Source organism: Amphiura filiformis, chromosome 6, assembly GCF_039555335.1.
Source record: "Amphiura filiformis chromosome 6, Afil_fr2py, whole genome shotgun sequence".
Classification (NCBI taxonomy): Eukaryota; Metazoa; Echinodermata; class Ophiuroidea; order Amphilepidida; family Amphiuridae; genus Amphiura; species Amphiura filiformis.
The window spans coordinates 78,045,361-78,068,369 of NC_092633.1; the positions used below are offsets into that span (position 1 = coordinate 78,045,361).

The following is a 23,009-nucleotide window of genomic DNA, read 5'->3' on the forward strand; positions in this document are numbered from 1 at the left end:
TTGCCCAATATTTGAGCAAGTTTTTGTAAACCAACTGTTGGTCATAATTTTTGTACAACTCTTGTTGGTCAAATTTTGACCAACTGTTTCATGTGTTGTATATAGACCAAACTGTTGGTCATTTTTTTGACCAACATTATTTGCAGTGTAATCTAAATTTTATGGAAATATTACAATGGCTTAGTTAAGTTGGAGTTTCTCTAGTTAAAATTTTACCGTTGTCATCAGGCACAGGCTCCGCGGAGAACTCATTTGCCTCCGCAAAAAAGATTGTTTCATGATGTCTGATACATCATGGGGTATATATCATGGTAGGCCTTCGATGAGAACTAGGTTTTCCCTGCTGAAGTTGTTTTGAACATGAATACCCAAATCGTCAGTCTGCTACGCTAATTGCCTAAGTCATTTTTTGTAGTTTTGAGAACAAAGAAGAAAATGTGGTTCAAGCATGCATTGCAGTACGTATTAAACCACCCTAATTATTTCGGATTTATTCTCTTTCATTTGTATGATTATCATTTGTACTTGTGCAAAGATTGGTGAATAAAAAATTGAATGTTGAATTTTTATTCGGAACACCATGTAGGCCCCTACTTTGATTATGTATAAATAGTTATAGGCCTATAATACATGTAGGACTCCCCTCGTCTTTTTACGGGCCTGGTAAGTTCCTCACCAACAAGCCCGAAAAAGATACAGAGGGTAAGAAGTTTCTTACCATATAGATACTGGGCACAGTGGGTACAGTGGGTGAGAGATTAATCAGAGCCAAACACTGAAGTTGCTGAGCGATCATCATGCTCATCACAGGCGCCATAGGAAGCGCAACACGTGACGTACGAGGCTGGCGAAGATACAGGGCTGACAGCCCCATTCAAAATACACGGTTAGCAATTACAAATGGAAAATTAACATACTTGCAGTGTGGTATAATGTCGTACCCCGACGGTTTTAGAGTAAGATAATTTTGATTTGACACCACATAACAAATTTAGAATTGTTTGTGACGATTTCATGATTATGTGTTAATCCAATGGCGACCTCAAAATTGGCGATATCGCTTCCATCACCGCCTGGCTCATCATGCTCATCAATGAGGCGAAGGAGCGTTCCGATTTCAATGATGCTCATTGCTCATGTTATGCTCATGGTATATAGCGCCTCCTTTGGTCATATGTGATACTGTGATCGACTATTGGGTTCCAAATTCAACGTTGTCGCACACTTTCACTGCTTCAACCTGCAAACGTATATTGGGAATATTCAAGAGTTGTGCAAGTGAAATATACCAGTGTTTAACAATAATATTGACGCGAAAATGGAGCGCTATAAGTTGCAGTTACTGACTTTAGGAATATTATTATTCTCTACTTTGGTCAAATCGGAACATACCTTGGTAAGTGTTTTATAACCTATGCTTCTAATAATTCTGAAAATTCCCATTCAGCCCGCCAGCTATGTCATGATGTACGGAAGGGGGACGGTAGCGTTGGTGCGCATTTGTCCGCGATGGCCACTGCTATGCCTGCGTAAAGTCCACCAGCCACCCGCGTAGGAAAACTCAAACAGTTCAAAAGCAGCTTGATTTTTTCGTTCTACCAATTCAACTTCAGTCGTTGACAATCTTTGTGATTCAACAGTTTTATATTTTGTTGAGTGTTGAGGACTAAAAAGTGTGTTCAGCATTGAGACATTTTCCAGCAACAAAACAAGGCGAAAACATGCCGAGTTAGCGATCAGTATCAAGCCGTCGTCGTGGCTCGCCAACCAGCGCACTCTTTATTCACGTGTCATTTTTAAGATTCATATAGAATTTGACTCAGATTTTGTTTACTCGTGTCTTATCTTACTCGAGTATCCCAGCAAACATAAAAAGTGATAAACACGTTAGAAAACATTTCCCCAATATATCCTATAAATATAGAGACTAGAAAGATAGCTGGGGAAATAACAAAAAACACAAAAATATTAGGGGCCTCCCCGCGCATTCGCGCAATGATGATAATGTTGTCAAAGCCTTTGCAATTTTACACAGAAATGAAGGGTAACAAATAATAAGGGCCTCCCTCACCAAATTTTGAGAATGTTCAGACGATATAGGCCTCCATGTTATTTATTTCACTTCACCTAACTTGTATCACAAAATGTTAAAACAATGTTATTTAGATTAGACATAGGCCTATGCCAAGTATTTTCTATCACATCAATTTTCAAATAATTAATATGAATAACGATTCTGAAACCCGCTTTTTGAAAACAGTGTAAAAATGTTACGAAAATGTTTTATAACCATTTTCTTTTACTATAGAATTGACATTTTAATGATTTCTAGTAACCTTTGTGAACCCTTTAAAAACGTTAAGGTACAAAAAAACTAAACAGGTTTTTGTGTTCGCTGGGATGTTGCCTTTGAGTGCAGGCTTTCCATAGTACAAATTAAGACACCAGGAGTTTGAGAATACCAATAGATTATGGAATATGTAGGCCTACTTAACTTAAGCTGAAAACAGGGAAAGTTTATTCAATGTTCTAAGAATAGATGATACTGATAGGTGTAAAGGTCTGTTGGTTAAGAGTTTAATTTCTTTAGAAATCTTAATATAAATATATGATTTTTGTGGCATATAGATTTGAGTTAAAATTACCCAAAATTTATGATTATTTTCACTTTGGAATATTGAAAAAGAAAAAATCAAAATCAAAATGTAACCTTTGTCTGCATTTGTTTTATTTAAAATGATGTGCATCTAATCGACTATTTTGAGCACAGTTTAAGGGAAGAACTTGTTCAAATATGTTTTAAGCAGAATATATGTGCAGCTTCCCATTTGCTAATAACTGCTATCTACTGAAGATAGCATATAATTACCAGTACTGTGTTAAAGTATTATAAACATGGTAAATGACTGAACATTACAGAGTATTTTGCCTCCTTTTTAGTTAAATTATTGTAGGACAGAAACAAGGACTATAAACTAGAAAATCTTTGGTCGGGAATGTCCAAATGTCTAAAAGTTTGAAGGTGATTAATCATACATACATACATCATCATTTTATTTCATTCAAATCAACATGCAAAATATATATAAAAGACACAAAATTTGAATGAGGAGATGCTCAAAAGGCCCAAAGGCCTGAAGTGAGCACCCCCTTACACTACTCTAAGTTACAACATGCACTTACACAAACTTTACAAATAAAAGAAAAAAGAAAGAGGAGAAGAACACACAAAAAAGAACCAATATAAATATTTATAACATTTCAATAAATCAGTTCATTTAGTAATCAAGATCTCAAAACAACCTGTTTTGAAAGACATGGGACCCTTATGTCCCTTGTAAAGCTGGTATAGATCTCAAAACAATCTGTTTTGAAAGACATGGGACCCTTATGTCCCTTGTAAAGCTGGTATAGATCTCAAAACAACCTGTTTTGAAAGACATGGGACCCTTATGTCCCTTGTAAAGCTGGTATAGATCTCAAAACAACCTGTTTTGAAAGACATGGGACCCTTATGTCCCTTGTAAAGCTGGTATAGATCTCAAAACAACCTGTTTTGAAAGACATGGGACCCTTATGTCCCTTGTAAAGCTGGTATAGATCTCAAAACAACCTGTTTTGAAAGACATGGGACCCTTATGTCCCTTGTAAAGCTGGTATAGATCTCAAAACAACCTGTTTTGAAAGACATGGGACCCTTATGTCCCTTGTAAAGCTGGTATAGATCTCAAAACAACCTGTTTTGAAAGACATGGGACCCTTATGTCCCTTGTAAAGCTGGTATAGATCTCAAAACAACCTGTTTTGAAAGACATGGGACCCTTATGTCCCTTGTAAAGCTGGTATAGCTATAAAAATAGCAAGGGTTTATAACAAAATCCATATTTTGTAAATCAAAAGCACCATATTTGTTGTATTTAATCACCTAATGTATGATGTTTCATCAGAGAGATACTAGCAATATGCCATGATTTGGCTTTACTTCAAGCATAAATGGTCTGTTGTGATCATCCATCAATGGAGACATCCTCCTCAGTGGCATAGCTAAGGGAACTGCCCCCCCCTCTGAGAACCCCTCCACCTTGTCCCCTGTGGGATGCTGGTTGCACTGATATTTAAGATTTTTAGGTTTTTTTAAACTTTTTAGCCCATTTTTAACAAACAGATTTCTCCAAAGTGTTCCCTTTGTAATTACTAGTAGCCTTAATTGCCGTCCTTTGGCCGGTTCTAAAATATTCTTGGCTACACTACTAATTTGAAAGGAAAACAGCAATGTAAGAAAGTTGAAATGCAGTTGAACCATTATTTTAAGCACATTGCTGTCCAAACCACAGTGACATCTTGATATCACAGCACTGAGCAAGTGTTATGGGGGGGGGGGGGAGAAAATATATAGGGATGTGCCACTGTTTTGGGGCACATTTTCAGCTATTTTGGTATATCGATGTGTGGGTTTTCAGTGGAGACCAATTGCCACATTTGGTCCAAAGTGCCCCTAAATTCAGGGCAGTGTATTGTGCGAAAAACTTCCAAAAAATGTTTTCAGAAAAGGAAACTCTGCCGAACTGTTCAACCTTAACAACTAACCTTACAAAAGTACAACTATCATAAATATGCATTGTTGTTCTTTTCAGTCAATTTTGGCCAAATTAGGCCATATGTTGCCCCCCCCCCCTTGCCCACACACAAATACACACACAACACACTGGAATGTGGAATAGGACATATCAAACAGTGTTATAAATGTAATATGGAATATATAATTCCCAATCTTTATCTTTCATTTCAGGATAAATTGAGGTTTGTACCACAACTACAACCAAAGTTAGACCACACCAAATTCAAATTGTTTTGTTATTTGGTGTGTGTTTTACCCATACGGTACATTCCATTGCAAATAAATTGCCAACACATCCAAACTGGTAAATGTTGTATTTTATTAAAAGATTTTGTTTGCAACAAGAGTTACTGCTAAAATGTGGGCAATAGCAATAAAACCTAGAAACAAAAATATAAAGAGAACATGATTTTGCATTTATATAGTAAGTGTCTATATTTGTGTAGAAAATATTCTCTTGCAAAAATTGAGTTTTGTATCACTGAAGATTACAAGAAGCAGTTTGATTCCCAAGCCTCGTATGTGTACACATTATGCAGAAGGTAGTGATATAACAAGGCACAAATTATTAATGAATGTGGAATAGGACCTATCAAACAGCGTTATCCTACAGTGTGGAAAGACGAGCAGTAATCTCACTAGAAAATTGAAACAATAATAGACATGCTTTCACCACAAATCAATTAATTTCAGCTTTCTCATCAAACATCCCAATAAAACCTGTGTTATCAGGATACAAATTTAGAAATCAGCAAGTGACAGTCAGCTTGTAACAAATTATACATGGGAGGCACAGCTTATTATTGGATATATAGACTGCTCAGCAGGGGCGTAGCCAGCTTTTTTGGTCAGGGGGGGCAAAATAAAAATTTTGGGGCACATACGAAAAAAATTACTGTTGCATCATACAATACATAGAGACAAAAGGCTTTATTGGGACGATGTAAAATTGGTATTTTACACTATTTTCGCCCTTTATCAGGATGGAAAGGGCTTAATCTTTGCAATATGCGCGCGTATCGCGGAAAAATGGTGTATTTTCGGCTGAATTTCGGTGAAAAGGGCTCCTTGCCCTTTTCTTTTCCTTTGCCCTCCTGATTTTCCCTTTTATTTTTTTTTTCAGAGGGGCACTTTTTTCTTTCATTTTTTGTCAGGGGGGCACTCTGCCCCCTGCCCCCCCCGCTGCTGGCTACGCTTACTGCTGCTCAGTGCTAGAAGCGGGTAAGTGCAATAGCTGCCCTGTGAACATTTAGCAATTTACACACAGTATATAGTATATTAAACTCATATACACATGGCAGCTATTGCAGTAAGTGTAATAGCTGCCCTGTGAATATTTGGCAATTTAAAAACAGCGGTATATTATATTCATCTACACATGACAGCTACACATGGAAGCTATTGCACTTGGAAGCAGTGAATATACTAACCATCCCAGCAAACACAAAAATGTTTTTAAAATGCTATAACTGTATTTTGGTATTTGATCAAAACGTTTAAATAACATTTAAATGTCTGGCTATATAAAGGTCATGGATGCATTTTTAAAATGTTTAATATTATGAAAAACAGTACATGTACAACAGCATTTTAAAACTTATCAAAATGTTATTTTCAAATTTGTTACAAAATTTTTATTATTAATAATAATATGCTTCAGATCAGCACAATGAATCCAACAGTTAAATGAAAACATGGTTTGATGATGTCCCAGGGATGATGCTATTTATTTATTAAATATATTGAACCCTAGTCTAGTAATTACCATGACAACACTTTGGTATGTATTTTTTTGAGGAATAACAAATATCCCTCCAGATGCCAAAGATTGTACAGGAAGGATTTCCATGGACTTCCTACTTTTTTTTTTCTTGTTTAATTCAAGTTCATATAAAATCTTAACACAAGTTACCTGCAACATAGATATTGTCATATTTCAGGAATTTTGGGGGAGTTTTTTAACATGTTGTAGGCTATTACATGAGCTAGAGTATTTAATTTTAAAAAAAAACATGCAACAAATGATTCATGTAGTGTAAAGGGGTACTCATCCCATAACTTACTCCAAAAAAGTTGAGATTTTTATACCATCAGAAAGGAACACACAATGTTTATATGAGTACATAACCTTTCTTACAGATTCAGTGGTTTGACAAATACATTGTCCAATGTGTATTTTCTGGCTGTATAGTGCAGTGCTGGGTGTCAGAAGCATTTTTAGTTGTTGTTGTTAAGTCATAAGCTTCCTTTATATTCTGAATCCCTTGTGATAGTCTTTATATAAATTCAAACCAAAAAGACCAATCATTTGTCTACTATCAGAATAAGGAAAATCCCTCTGAATGTCTGAAGTCAGTGGTAGAGTGATAAATCTAAAGTGGCAAATTTTCTGCTTTTTCAAAGTCAAATTCTGTTTTCTATTCCATTTTCAAAACCTTGCAGATTCTAGGGAAATCGGGCCATTAATTTAATGAAAATTTACATTCTAGATTTAAGGGAATACAATGGCAAAGGAATTGGAAAAAATATCAGTAAATGATAGGGTTTGCTGACTGTACAATCAAAATAGCCAATAAGCTTAATTTTGCAATTATCTTTGATATCCCCATTTTCTGTGTTGTCTACTTGTAATTTATTTCTGTTTTCCCTAAAACTGAAAACTTGCCACTTTTGCTGTACAGTCTGTATGCCATGGTATTCTTTACATAAATTGAAACAAAAAAGATCAAAATGAAATTAATACAATTCTTTAATAAATAATTGTTATTACATTCCAAGTCCCAGCTAAATGTTTTGGCAGTCAATGACTTATATCCCTTAGTCTGAATCAATAGAGTAAATTCCATTAGTCTATTAAATAGAGCTAGGACTACCAGCCTTCAGGGGATTCAAATGCAGTGATTTCTCCAAGAAATATTGCCACATATAATATGAGTTGCTCAGTCAGGGCTTTGAATCTGCATTGGTTTAATTTCAAGTACGAGGGTTGGTCAATAAGTCCTTGATCGCAACTACTATAATATATCTCCGCTCAAGCATGACTTTGATGACTGTTACTTATCACAAATACAAGTTTGTACCTTTGTCTTTCAAAACACATGAAAGTTTCTATTAGAGTACCTTGAATTACGTAACCTCATATATAAACTGTGCTCAAAAAGAAACTTATATTTTTTTACAACTTGTGAATCACAAGGTCATATCTTAAAATACTGTCAATCAAAATGAACCAAAATTACACACAGGATTACCTTAATACTCTACTCAAAACACATGTTTGTAACCAAGCAGTTGTCCAACTGACACAACAGCAAAATACACTGTCATGGGACAGCTTCCTGGACTTCCTTCACTTTCACAGCCCAACATTTGGCACCCAGGACAAAAAATCTGTGAGAATGCACACAAGATCCTTGTACAGATGATAAAACGGTACTGCTTTCTGCTTTTCATACAATTTTTTCATGAAACAGGGCTGGGCTGTGAATGTGGTCCAGGAAGCTTTTCCATGACAGTGCATTTTGCTGTTGTGTCAGCTGGATAACTGCTTGGTTACTGACATGTGTTAAGAGTAGAGTATTAAAGTAAATCTGTGTGTAATTTTGGTTCAATTTGATGGACAGGATTTCAAGATATATAAGTTTCTTTTTGATCTCAGTTTACATGCAAAGTACAGCAACATCATGATGCATTTTGAAAATGTGCAGTCATATCATACTTGTAAGCTTTTGAGTTGGAAGCTGAGCATTGTAACTTTCACAATAACAATAACTGATTCAGAAGCATGTCTTGTTTCCTAAATATGTCCAGGGGGTGCCATTCAGCTGCATCCAAAAAAAAAAAAAGATATTAACTTTGCAATAAACTCATAGCTGATTCGGATTCAAATTTTGTGTGCTCATAAGAACTGTGAAAAATCCATTTCAACTACAAATTAGTCTTTGAATTTATACCTTCATGCACAGACTAAGACATAGTGAAAGCTTTTAAAGAAATTTACTTAAATGTGGTCACATCAATATAGACTTGAATGTTTTGTTTGACAAAATGACCATGTACAGATGACACAATTCAATGTGGTAAAAGCCTTTGCATTTGTATACCGGTACCACCGAGTGGATACAATTCAAAAAGTCAAGGTACTTTTTTGATGTGGGGAGAAGATTTGGTATAAAAGTAGTAAAATCATAAGCTTATACAGCTAACAAACTTAACCAAACTAGGCTCTGCTAGAAACACTTTCCAGTGCAATTATCTTTGAGATACTTGCACTACTCAATCAGTGGGATAAAAAGGTTATCTTAATGATATTTTTGCTAAAAAAATGTATTTAAGGTATATATGTCAACATTGAAACAATTTTTAATTGATTTCTACATTGTTCAGCAAACACAAAAATGGTCTTAAAACATTAATTAATTCGGTATTTCTATAGCGCCTTACCACAGATCACGGAGTGTTCAAAGTGCTGTAATTTCGCTGCCATGGTGAATCATCACAATCAGATCGCATCAACTAGGCATAGTGCAGCCGGAATAGCACAAACCTATCTGCACTTAGATTGTAACATCCACCATTTATCTGTGCAGCTCCCCAAATTCCATTGGGTGAAGGAAGTTTTGTTAACCAAACAACTAATCACCGATTTTTTGAAAGCAGGAGGAAACCAGAAATCCCGGAGAAAACCTGCGAGAGCGAGCATGGAATCGGGATAAATCAAGTGCACATGAGTCCTTGGGCCACGCTGGGGCTTGAACCCGGGCCCTCGATGGTGCAAAGCGAGGGAACTACTGCTGCGCTAACTCCCCCTCCCCAACATTATTCAAAACAATTTAATAACATTTTTAATGTCGGATATATAAAGATCACAAAATGTTTTTAAAACGTTATTATAGAATATAGTAAGCAAAACAATTAAATTACCAGTTATGTTCACCCCCTGTATATCCTAAACAAAGACATAATATGGCATATTCTTCTTCTTCTGGTAATCTCAAAAGAGTATTGACGCACATTGTTTGATTTGCAAGCATACAAGCGCACAACATGCTCCACTTGAACAGCATATGGAACCAGCAGCCAATAGCTGCATCTTTCAGCTCAAATTTAAGACCTCAACTTTACAGTTGACGCTATTTGGAGCAATTTGCCCCATGAAAAAAGTGAGTGTCTGCAGAGAGATACTCAGTCATTGGTCTTTGGTTGCATGTGTCTTATTATTTACTGGTTATCCATATTTGAGGACAATTACATAATTTGTTTATGTGTGTTGGTAAACAGTACACTATTGTATTATAGTGATTATGTTGATATGAATATTTTGATATTATTGCTTACATTTTCAGGGAACTTGTGACTTGGAATTACACCAAGATGAAGTGGCATGGCAGCATAATCTCACAGATACTGTGGTGGATATTGTATGGGGATATGGCAAGGTAAGGTTAGGTCCTATGTCACATGGGCAAAATGGGAAATTCCCAAAATTGACCAGATTGCTGGTAGTCATAGTGTATACTGAAATATAACTGTAAATTGCATAAAACTATGATGAATTGTGACCAATCACTGTAAATCTTGATAAATTGTGACTGATCACTAAAAATCCTGCTAACTTTTGATAAATCGCAGGAAAATGTGGTAAATTTGACAATTCTGATGAATCGGCTAAAATTGCTTTATACACTAAGAAATGGGTGTTTCCACAGTAATGAGACCCCCCTAGGTTTTATTGCCCTAATTTTTGTTCCTTATTTATTTTCATAGTTTAATTTAGGCCATTGTTAATCTTTATAAGTAAGGAGATAGCGAGCAAAAATTCAATGCCCTACCTACATTTTGATAATTTTGTCCACATAAACCCTATGGGGAAAAATAACGGTTGTAACACAATAACGGTTGTAACATGTGACTTTTGACGCACAACAGATAAAAGGTTGTATTTTGAAAAGTTGACCCTGCATGGTCTGTGCTATGGTTTTCCTAGGTTAACATTATTGATTCCTTCAATACAAACCAAGTGTAGATACTCTGTGATCCATATCAGGGTTAGGATGTGGGTACAAAGTCATAAGGTTGCAATGTGTGTCAATGTTACAACCGTTAAAATGTTACAACCGTTACAACATTAAATGTTATGAAACATTAACAATGAATGATATTTCATTGTTTTATCCAGGTTTGTTATAATAAGAGGAACTATGACAATCATAAGACAAAACCTTACTGTGATTATTTGGTTCATTTTGTAAGTTATATGTCATTTTGACATGTGCGTCAATGGTTGACGCACAGAAATATGCCATTTTTGTGCGTCAAGAGATCTCCTGAACTATATATTTACATAGAAGTGAGTATTTCATAATTTTTATAACCAACTTTATTATGACACCTTGGATAATATGAAAAAAAAAAAAAGAAATATTGTTAATTTTTTTAGTTTCATGACATTTTGTCTTAAATTTTAACGGTTGTAACATTGACGCACGTTACAACCGTTACGACATTGTAACCCATCTCCTAGCCATGGTATGGATCAAACAGTGCCTGCACCTGGTTTATTATGAAGCAATCAATGGTGTTAACCTAAGAAAATTAAACCAAAGACCATACATAGTCAATTTTTCAACGCTCAGTCTTTTATTCATTTTTCGTCCTCTTGTGCGTCAAGAACTGTCAATACAACAAATATGTTACAACCGTTACTTATTTTCCCCATAGGGTTTACATGGACAAATTTTTCAAAATTGAGGTATGATATTGAATTTTTGTTCGCTATCTCCTTACTCATGAAGATTAACAATGGCCATAATTAAAATCTGAAAGTAAATAGGAAAAAAAGATTAGGGCAAAATAACCAAAAGGGGTCTCATTACTGTGGAAACACCCAAATGGCAAATCTGTGCTGAATTCTACAAAATGGTGCTAAAGGAGCAGAAATGCTCCAAAATATGTACAATTTCCCATTATTCTCCCTGTGACATGGGGCCTTCTGTTACTGTTAGAAACTAACAGCAAGCAGTGATGTTCTGAAGGGAGGGGGACGTTTCCTCTTCTAATTTGAAATTCCTGGACACAATTGACCCAGAATTGCCATGTACATAATTATTCTTTTTGGGCTTTGTTAGAATGAAAATTTTAAACAGTTCTCTCAACAAAATAGTGACTTACTTTAATATTTCATCACCACATCCGTGGGACTTCATCAGAATTGTGATAGGAGCAGTAGAGCTAATCATGTGACTCACATGAGTCACGTGACTTGATGACCGGTTTGTAGACGGGGGCAGGTAGTGTCGTCCCTTGTCTTGGTTGAGGTCAGGATCCATAGCAGCAATGTAATAAGCCTCCTTGATGCCCCTTTGTAGCCATCTGGAATCAGTGTCCAAGATTGTAACATTAGACTCATCAAAAGTTAACCTGATTTTAGCATACTTCAGCATTGCAATTGCAAATGTTATATGCTTTGCCCACATTTGTAACCATTCATTACAAATGGGCTGTAAAGTCTACATTTTTACTTTTTGAGATATTGGACTAGTAGATTTTCCTCAAAATAAGCTTTACAATGATATAATTGCTTTTTAGAAGATAGTAAAAGATCGGTAACCATGGTGAGAAATCCTTTGTTTTCTACTGGGGTTTTCTATTGTTCAATGAAAGGTTCAATGGACCATAATTATTTCAAAACTTGTTCTGCCAACATTATGGCCCCTTTATCACAGTTGAAGCCATAATGTACAATCTTATAAATATGCAATTGGTTAATTTTTTGCAAACCTAATTTTTTACATGTCCCAACTTACATCTTAATGGAAATCAGCCAAATTTGATGTGTTTGTAGGTCAATAGCAATTTAGACATTTAGTTATAATTTGACTTTAAGTCCATCATAGAACTCCATGTTATACGGCCAAAATAGCCAGTGGGGTTACTTTCACTTTACTTGTTATTTAAGCTTAAAATGGACAGAAACCCTTCCTGGTAGTTATTACTAATATTTTTTCAACATTTTGAGTAAAGAATAACAAAATCAAAATGGCTTTAAGTAATCCTGGGTGCTGTTTAAAGTGGGTGACTTCCCAATTTTGCTCCCCCTCCTCATGTGATTTTGCCTCGTATACCACTGAGTGCAAGGTTCACATAAGTCAACTAATGAAATCAACATTATGTTATAATCAATAAACTATTGTACACTTACTCTACTAACAACAAGTTGTGATTCAATTTGAATTGTTTGAATGACAGAGTAGTGTCAACTTTACCTTATTGCTATTTAGTTGCCATAGTAACATGGAAGTTTTTGATGTCATGATGGGTAATAAAAGCAGCAGTTTATCAAATGTTTGGATTTCTAGACAATTTGTGTTAAGTTGTCATCAATGTAATCAGGACCGATTTAATGATAAGCTGAATATTCACATATACATGCGTAGATTCAAAGTAGAGCAAACAAGCATGAGTTTTAAAATGAATCTAGGTTTGTTTTAAAAGCAAAAATCTTTAAAAAAACAAGCTCTATGGTTTAAGTTTCAAAGAGCTGAGTGTTTCACAGTAAAATAGACTGCATAGAAAAGTGATGAAGATAACATGTTTGAAGGACTTTAAGGATGATATAAGAGAAATTTCTGAATTTTCCTATTATGGTGCATATTATACAGTATAATGCTGGAAAGAATTAAGTTCAAATGTATCTATAGATAGTAGCTAGAGGCTGTTTCATTCCTAATTTGAATGATTTGTTTTTGTTCATTTATTGATCTAATAAATGCTACTATTTATTTAATTTAGAATGTCCCATGAGGCTATTTGTATATAAAATTATATTCATTCCAATTGTTTTAACAGTCACAAACAAGATTTCAAGTTGAAAATATTAATCCCTAAGTAGCATGATTTTGAAATATATAACCATTTAATATGCAGATAATTGGTGTTTAATAGCAGCTGTACGTGTGACCTTGTGTTAATTACAAAAATTTCAACCATATGTTGCATGTATGTATTTGCATACAGCATTACAAGTAACATGCATGACAAAAGAAAATTGATATCCAATATGGGGTTAGAAATAAAGTAGGCTATTTTAAATATTTTATTATTTTATTACTCATACTAAAAATCTACATGCGTATTTTTGGAAATTATGTCTGTACATAATTATTGTGTTTACAGCTTCTCTTTTCAAAAGGTTTTTGTTGCTTATCTTCATAACAAAATATAATACACACCCCTTTTATTACAAGGAAATCATGATTATTTGTTCAGTATTACCATTGTACATGTGTAGAAAATAATTTTATGATGAATAATTTTACCATATCTTTTAAGAAGATTCAATTTGATAAGAAAAGCAATTATTTGTCCAGTTTTGTATATTTTGAGGTAACTCAGATAGTTTATCAATGATCTTATCAGAGGTAACTCAGGTAGTTTATCAATGATCCTATCAGAGGTATCTCAGGTAGTTTATCAATTATCTAATCAGATGTAACTCAGGTAGCTTATCAATGATCTTATCAGAGGTAACTCAGATAGTTTATCAATGATCTAATCAGATGTAACTCAGATAGTTTATCAATTATCTAATCAGATGTAACTCAGGTAGCTTATCAATGATCTTATCAGAGGTAACTCAGGTAGTTTATCAATGATCTTATCAGAGGTAACTCAGATAGTTTATCAATGATCTTATCAATCAGAGGTAACTCAGATAGTTTATCAATTATCTAATCAGATGTAACTCAGGTAGTTTATCAATGATCTTATCAGAGGTAACTCAGATAGTTTATCAATGATCTAATCAGATGTAACTCAGATAGTTTATCAATGATCTAATCAGATGTAACTCAGGTAGTTTATCAATGATCTTATCAGAGGTAACTCAGATAGTTTATCAATGATCTTATCAGAGGTAACTCAGGTAGTTTATCAATGGTCTTATCAGAGGTAACTCAGATAGTTTATCAATGATCTTATCAGAGGTAACTCAGATAGTTTATCAATGATCTTATCAGAGGTAACTCAGATAGTTTATCAATGATCTTATCAGAGGTAACTCAGGTAGTTTATCAATGATCTTGTCAGAGGTAACTCAGATAGTTTATCAATGATCTTATCAGATGTAACTCAGATAGTTTATCAATGATCTTATCAGAGGTAACTCAGATAGTTTATCAATGATCTTATCAGAGGTAACTCAGGTAGTTTATCAATGGTCTTATCAGAGGTAACTCAGATAGTTTATCAATGATCTTATCAGAGGTAACTCAGGTAGTTTATCAATGATCTTATCAGAGGTAACTCAGGTAGTTTATCAATGATCTTATCAGAGGTAACTTAGGTAGTTTATCAATGATCTTATCAGAGGTAACTCAGGTAGTTTATCAATGATCTTATCACAGGTAACTCAGGTAGGTTATCAATGATCTAATCAGAGGTAACTCATGTACCGGGTAGTTTATCATCGATTTAGTCTATTATAATCAATGAACTAACAATCAGTGGTAATGCATGTAGTTTATCCATGCTCTAATCTGAGATATCTCATTAAAATAATGTCAACAGTATTTTCACAAGTCCTACCAGAAACATATCAGATAGTTTATAAAATGGTTTAATCAGAAGTACAGTAATTCAGGTAGTCAGACAAATAACAGTAAATATTTGGGGGACTTGGATGGTTTGTGAATAAGTTTAACAGCATTAGTTCATGAAGTTTATCAATTATTATCTATCAGAGCTGGGAGTTTTTAATACCTAGTCACTCATTTTAACATTGGCTGACAATCTACACATCACACACAGTTTGTAGAAACTATTAGGAGAGTGGTTAAAATTGTATTGCAATTTCAATGTATTCCAGGTGAACTTTAAGACTCTCTTCTAATTATGGTTGAAAGAGCCACAGGCATTGAGGTTTGAATTTGGTAATTTTTTAAGTTACATGACATCTTATTACTATATAAAGCATTGTGTGTCAATGTCATCCCAGCATTTTAAAATTTCTACTTATAATATTAATTTCCGATGCTATTTATGTTGGTTTTAAAACTTGTTTAATTATCCTCCTTGAACAGTATCGTATTAATCAGAGACTTAGTTTTCTATACATCTTATGTTGCCTGACATAGATTCACATAAGTAAAGTCTGCACTAAAAGTAACTCAGCTGTTATAAATACGCCTATAGATTCAGAACAAATGATTGTTTTCACAATATTTCAACATAGAGAGAAGGATGATTTATTTACACACATTTTGATACCCCATTCGTCAAATGCTGTTCAATATTAACATTACAGTAGTGCTTTTACAGAAAATTACCCGAATTTAAAAGTTGCAGTTTACAGCGATCAATGGTTATAATGCCAGCACTGTAAACACGTAAAGCCTGTCATTATCTTCACGCTTACTTCAAATCAATACAAATAACTGCAACTTTAAAATTGGGGTATTTTTTTTCAAAACACTGCTGTATTGTCAATATTGAAAAAAATTGGACAAATGGGGTATCGAAATGCGCGTAAATAAATCATCCTACTTTTATGTTGAAATATTGTGAAAACAATTATTAGTTCTGAATCTATAGGCGTATATATATAACAGCTGAGTTACTTTTTGTGTAGACTTTAGAACAAGCAATTTATCAATTTCAGTCTGCAAATTTTGTTTACTGGTATAATAGACATTTTTCATCATTAATGGAAAAAAGTTATTGTAAGTTAAAAATAGCGACAGGAAGAGAGAGAGAGAGAGAGATCATTTCATCAATCAGGGATGTTAACATGTTTCATATACCTTTGCTGCAATGGGTGCATCATGATAGACATTTCACCACTTTAAGAAAAAAAGTTATGTAAGCTATAATAGTGACAGGAAGAGGGTGAAAGATCATTTCATCAATCAGGAATGTTAACATGTTTCATATACCTTTGCTGCAATGGGTGTTTAATGTAGTTAATCATTGATTTAATGTGTTTGTGAGTTCATCAACAATATCAATATAGATCATGTTTCCATGTTCATTACTTCATTGCAATGCCACTCAAGTTAGCTGGAACCCATTTATCATATGTCAGGCACCAACTTATCATGAGTCAGTTCACATTATGCACACATACACACCCCCCCCCCACACACACACACACCCCCCTGTTTGTAAATGCGTTCAAACGAGGACCTCGACTTTAGGAGGGTCTAACCGAGGACTTACACACCCGTTTTTAATCAACACACCGTGGACCTCACGCAAACACACCAGACAACTTACTATCCAACTGAGACCCGTCCTATACCCGCTATGGGGGACCTATCTTATATGCTATCTTATATGCATATTTGCATCATTTACGTCATCCTGGACATAGTTTCAAACCGAGGACGTCCTCGTTTGGAGGTGTGTCCTCGTTTTACGGTGTGTATCCATATGTAGGTCCTCGTTTGACGGCATTTACAAACGCACCCCCCACACACACAAATGATCCTCGGTTTTGTGATTAAAAGTCAAATTCAGATATCCTTGGTTTTCCAGGAATATACAATGTCTGCGGTTGCTGTCAGGGGGGGGGGTGTGTGTGGGGGTGTCTGTATACATAGACCCTAGGGTCTGTGCTGCGTATGTGTGCAAGTCTGCATATTTCTGACTGAGATGCTAGAGTATTGCTCTTCTATTTATGCAAGGGTCACAACTGGCAGCACCAGCTTCCATAAACAAGAAATGTGCCAAAAGAAACAGTCATGAACAGTTGAGTAAATTTCAATTACTGTGAAAGCCTTTAAGCACAGTTTGCATCACCACCTGCTGTTAATTTAGGATACACCTGCCTTATAGACCACCTATATGTCCATCTTACCACTTTGTTGTGCTGCTATGCTAGCCATTTTGATGCCAATATATTTCACTTTTCATACATTTTCAGGCATTTGTGCCAATGAAACTGTTGTGTAGCGCGAGTCATCCTATAGGGGCACTGACCAGGGTGGGACTGGGTCTGATTGGAGGAGAATAAGCATGAGTCATCCTATAGGGGCACTGACCAGGGTGGGACTGGGTCTGATTGGAGGAGAACAAGCCATTTTTCAGCAATTTTCCAATGGGATTTTTTTTTAATTTTCAAATTCATTGGGGAGCATGTGTCCCCCATGCCCCCACGATGCTACGCCACTGCATTGAAATCTCTTTTTCATTCAGTTATATTTTTAATAAACTTGTGCATTCTGTAATGAATATTCTGTGATGAAAATAATCTTGTGTTGTCAAATTCTTGAAATATTTGTCAAATTTAAGAGTTAATGCTCTAATAGACATGGATAATAATATAGGCCTATATTAGGTGAGGGCAAAATGCCACATGCATGTGGGTATTTTGTTAGTCTCACAGTAATTTAGTAAGAGTTTGGGGGAAGTAAAAATCCAAAAATTTGCTTAAAAGTTACAATTGTTTGCTGCAATATTGCAAATATCCCTGATTTCTTATTTGGACTAAGAGGCAAGTGCATGAGGGAGGAGGGTGCCCCTACTTGTTATCCCTCAGCTGATGCCCCAAATATGCCCAAATTATAATACACCAATATTACATATAGGTTAGATTTTGACCGATCTTGGACAAAGATGTAACTGCCAGAGAGGATAACATGACCATCGTCAGTCTGTCATTGACCCCAATATAGATATTACTTTACATGAAACATTATTTATTTTATTTATTTATTTATAACAATAGGCTAGAAAGCCAGGACAAACCCAATAGTGAAAACACTAAATTAAAGGGATGCCCATTACATCAAAAACAAAAACAAAATAAAAAAATATATAATTAGGACAAGGACAGGTGGAATGGAGAAATAAAAGGAGACCAAACGAAATGACTACACGAGGTGGAGACAAACAGCAGATTTAAAGGCTGGTAGGAGGTGCTTTTGACAACATCCTCTGGCAGGTAGTTCCACAAGGTAGGAACATATGGGTAAAAAGACCTTTGGCAGAGTGTGAGCCTTCGGAAAGGTGTATCAAGAGAGAGGCTGTTGAGATTGGGAGAGTGGTCCTGGGGTGGGGTTTGAATGGATTGGGAGAAGAGCAGAGGTGGTTGAGGATCTTAAAAAGATGGCTAAGGGCAGCAATGTCACGGCGCTTAGACAGGCTTGGGAGATTGCATTTGCAGAGAAGATCTGCATGAGAGAGATTCCAGGATTGGAGAATGACTCTGCAAGCAAATCTCTGAGTGGACTCGAGCCTGTTGGTTAATGTGACATTTAATGGATGGAAAGTGATGCTGCCATATTCCAGAATGGGTTGAACAAGGGCTAAATAGAGCAAACGCCGGATAGTTGGTGAGGCACAATTAAATGCTCTGTGAATGTAGCCAATGGTTTTTCTGGCTTTTCTAATGCCATTTGTCTACTGGCTGGCTTTATCCATGACATGGACTGGTTTCATCAAAGGCCTCAAGACTGATCCAACATCGGTGGCGTCAGTTGCTCAAACACCTTTCCGTTCACTGTTATTTTTATGATGTTGTCTTCATCACCATGCAGGCTTCCTGCAGAGGTTAAATTTTGATAACTCAGCTGATTGCATGCCTAGTCACTGGTCAATAGAATCCATAACCTAATACCCCATGTTTCATTGCTAGTTACTGTTAAACAAAAATGCATGTTGATATCTCATTGCACACCATTAGAGGCTGCCTTGCCTTAGAAATAATACTTACCTTATAAGTTTAGGATATGAGCTATGAACAGTTCCCTCAGTTTTCTCTATACAATAATGTCCTTATAAAAAGCCACAATTTTATGTTGCACAATCATTGCATGCAGGGAGAGTCCCTGACCACTGTGCCATAAAAGGCTAAGTTAGACTTCGCTCTTAAGCTTGTTTGTGATGTTGGACATTCCTGTTAACAAAACTTTTACAAGATATGAATATAAAGAATAGCGATTTGAAAAGAAAACCAAAATATCAACATACATTTTTCTTCTCTGTTGGAAAACTACAATCAGATGAAGTGGGTAATGGTGAATACAACGGACAAGGACACACAACACATTAAGGATCAATAAATGATACAAGAGGATACCTTGAATAAGAACAACTGGAAAGAAAAAGATCAAGATACACCAACACGGGGGGACAAAAACAACAAATGTAGGCATTAGAAGTAGGCACAGTTCGATAGCTAAAAATTACCAGGTTCCAAGGCCCACAGAAGTGCTAAACCTGTAGAAACAACATGAATAAATGGGAATACAAAAGTGCACTAGAGCAAGTGATGAAAATTACTGTGCATATCACATATACGATAAATCAAACAACCAATGTAGGCACAAAAACAGGCATAGTTCGATGGCCAATAATGGCCAATTCCAGAGCCCACATAAGTGTCTGGAAAACAGTACAAAAGTACACTGGAAGTGATGAAAATCACTGTGCACATAGCAGACAAACAAAACAAAACAGACAAAAAAAAATCCAGCCAACATTTCGAGCAGATAAACTGCTCTTCTTCAGAGACAGACAACAAAATATTAAAGCAATCAGTTGGATTTTCTTTTTTCTGGTGGATTATTGTTTCTGCCAGGAAAGTAGAAAAAAATGAGTGGGTCAGTAGTTTTTTATGGTCAATCATGAAATGACAAACAAACATGTATTTACACCTTAGGCTATTTCCTGTGGTATCCTGCACAGTATATCTAGAATTGCACTCTAGGAAGGATATGTAGCCGGTAGGTCAAGTAATAGTTAAAAGCTTTGGTATCCGCTTAATGTATTACTGGTCATGTTTGATATACCACATGATTACAAGTCTCTACATTCAACTTATAATGCTGCGTTAATATCCAGCCCATGTAGTCACAAAAATATTTAAACTCAAGTCACTACTTATATTTTGGTTTTGGTAAATATGGTTTAATAATGTTTAATGTCGGGTTCTATAAAGGTAATGAAAACGTTTTAATACCTTTTGTATAAAAACACACTGCAACCACATTTTAAAATGTTATTGTAAAATATTTTAGCGAAATATTTTGTCAACATTAGAATAATAATATGTTAGAATATTTTTCAAGAAGTTTTCAAAAAATGTTTTTGAATGCTATGAAAATGTTTATACCCTATATACCCTTTTACATACCCCAACATTTTAATTTCTAATCGGTGGTTACTCTGATAGTTTATCAATGGTCAAATCAGATGTAACTCAGGTAGTTTATCAGTGATCTAATCAGAGGTAGCTCAGGTAGTTTATCAATGATCTAATCAAAGGTACCTCAGGTAGTTTATCAATGATCTAATCAGAGGTAACTCAGGTAGTTGATCAATGATCTAATCAGAGGTAGCTCAGGTAGTTTATCAATGATCTAATCAGAGGTAACTCAGGTAGTTTATCCATGATCTAATCAGAGGTAGCTCAGGTAGTTTATCAGTGATCTAATCAGAGGTAGCTCAGGTAGTTTATCAATGATCTAATCCGAGGTAACTCAGGTAGTTTATCAATGATCTAATCAGAGGTAACTCAGGTAGTTGATCAATGATCTAATCAGAGGTAGCTCAGGTAGTTTATCAATGATCTAATCAGAGGTAACTCAGGTAGTTTATCCATGATCTAATCAGTGGTAGCTCAGGTAGTTTATCAGTGATCTAATCAGAGGTAACTCAGGTAGTTTATCAATGATCTAATCAGGGGTAACTCAGGTAGTTTATCAATGATCTAATCAGAGGTAACTCAGGTAGTTGATCAATGATCTAATCAGAGGTAGCTCAGGTAGTTTATCAATGATCTAATCAGAGGTAACTCAGGTAGTTTATCCATGATCTAATCAGAGGTAACTCAGGTAGTTTATCAGTGATCTAATCAGAGGTAGCTCAGGTAGTTTATCAATGATCTATGCAGAGATACCCAGTAAAGTGTTTTTTAAATGTTATAAACATGTTATAATTTTATGTGTTTTGGTTTTGTTCAAAATGTTTAATAACATTTAAATGTCATCATTAATTATATGAAATGGTTATGAAAAAAAAATGATATCAGAATGTTATTGTACAATACTTTTGGCAAATATACTATCAAAATATTGTGTTAAGACTCAATAACTTTAGGTTAGAATAGAATGTTTTGCAGCAAATTTTCCAAAATGTTTATGAATGTTACTAAAATAATATTCTATAGCCTTTATGGAACCCAATATTGTATGTCAAACTCTTTTGCTGGGTAGGTCATATAATTTATCAATGATCTAATCAGAGATAGCTCATGGTGTTCATCAATAATCTAATCGGAGGTAAGCTCAGATAGTTTATCAGTGATATAATCAGAGATAGATCAGTTTATTAATGATCAGATCAGAGGTAACTCAGGTAGTTAATGATCTAATCAGAGATAACTCATGTACGTTATCAATGATCTAATCAGAGGTAACTCAGGTAATTTATCAATGATCTAATCAGAGGTGACTCAGGTAGTTTATCAATGATCTAATCAGAGGTAACTCGGGTAGTTTATCAATGATCTAATCAGGGGTAACTCAGGTAGTTTATCAATGATCTAATCAGAGGTAACTCGGGTAGTTTATCAATGATCTAATCAGGGGTAACTCAGGTAGTTTATCAATGATCTAATCAGAGGTAACTCAGGTAGTTTATCAATGATCTAATCAGGGGTAACTCAGGTAGTTTATCAATGATCTAATCAGGGGTAACTCAGGTAGTTTATCAATGATCTAATCAGAGGTAACTCAGGTAGTTTATCAATGATCTAATCAGGGGTGACTCAGGTAGTTTATCAATGATCCAATCAGAGGTAACTCAGGTAATTTATCAATGATCTAATCAGAGGTAACTCTGGTAGTTTATCAATGATCTAATCAGAGGTAGCTCAGGTAGTTTATCAATGATCTAATCAGGGGTGACTCAGGTAGTTTATCAATGATCTAATCAGAGGTAACTCAGGTAGTTTATCAATGATCCAATCAGAGGTAACTCAGGCAGTTTATCAATGATCTAATCAGAGGTAACTCATGTAGTTTATCTATGATCTAATCAGAGGTGACTCAGGTAGTTTATCAATGATCTAATCAGAGGTAACTCAGGTAGTTTATCAATGATCCAATCAGAGGTAACTCAGGTAGTTTATCAATGATCTAATCAGAGGTGACTCTGGTAGTTTATCAATGATCTAATCAGGGGTAACTCAGGTAGTTTATCAATGATCTAATCAGAGGTAACTCAGGTAGTTTATCAATGATCCAATCACAGGTAACTCAGGTAGTTTATCAATGATCTAATCAGAGGTGACTCAGGTAGTTTATCAATGATCTAATCACAGGTAACTTGGGTAGTTTATCAATGATCTAATCAGAGGTAACTCTGGTAGTTTATCAATGATCTAATCAGA

At 35.1% G+C, this 23,009-nt stretch overlaps 1 protein-coding gene across 1 annotated transcript in view; it reads left to right on the forward strand.

Annotated features, from left to right (window-relative positions):
- Window positions 1-1,212: 1,212 nt before the first annotated feature.
- LOC140156079 (uncharacterized) overlaps window positions 1,213-23,009 on the forward strand; it is a 280,738-nt gene continuing 258,941 nt past the window's right edge. The window contains exons 1-2 of the mRNA XM_072179196.1: window positions 1,213-1,396; window positions 9,964-10,056. Coding sequence (XP_072035297.1) covers window positions 1,319-1,396; window positions 9,964-10,056 — 171 coding nt within the window. The 5' untranslated portion in view covers window positions 1,213-1,318. The remainder of the gene's footprint in view (window positions 1,397-9,963; window positions 10,057-23,009) is intronic.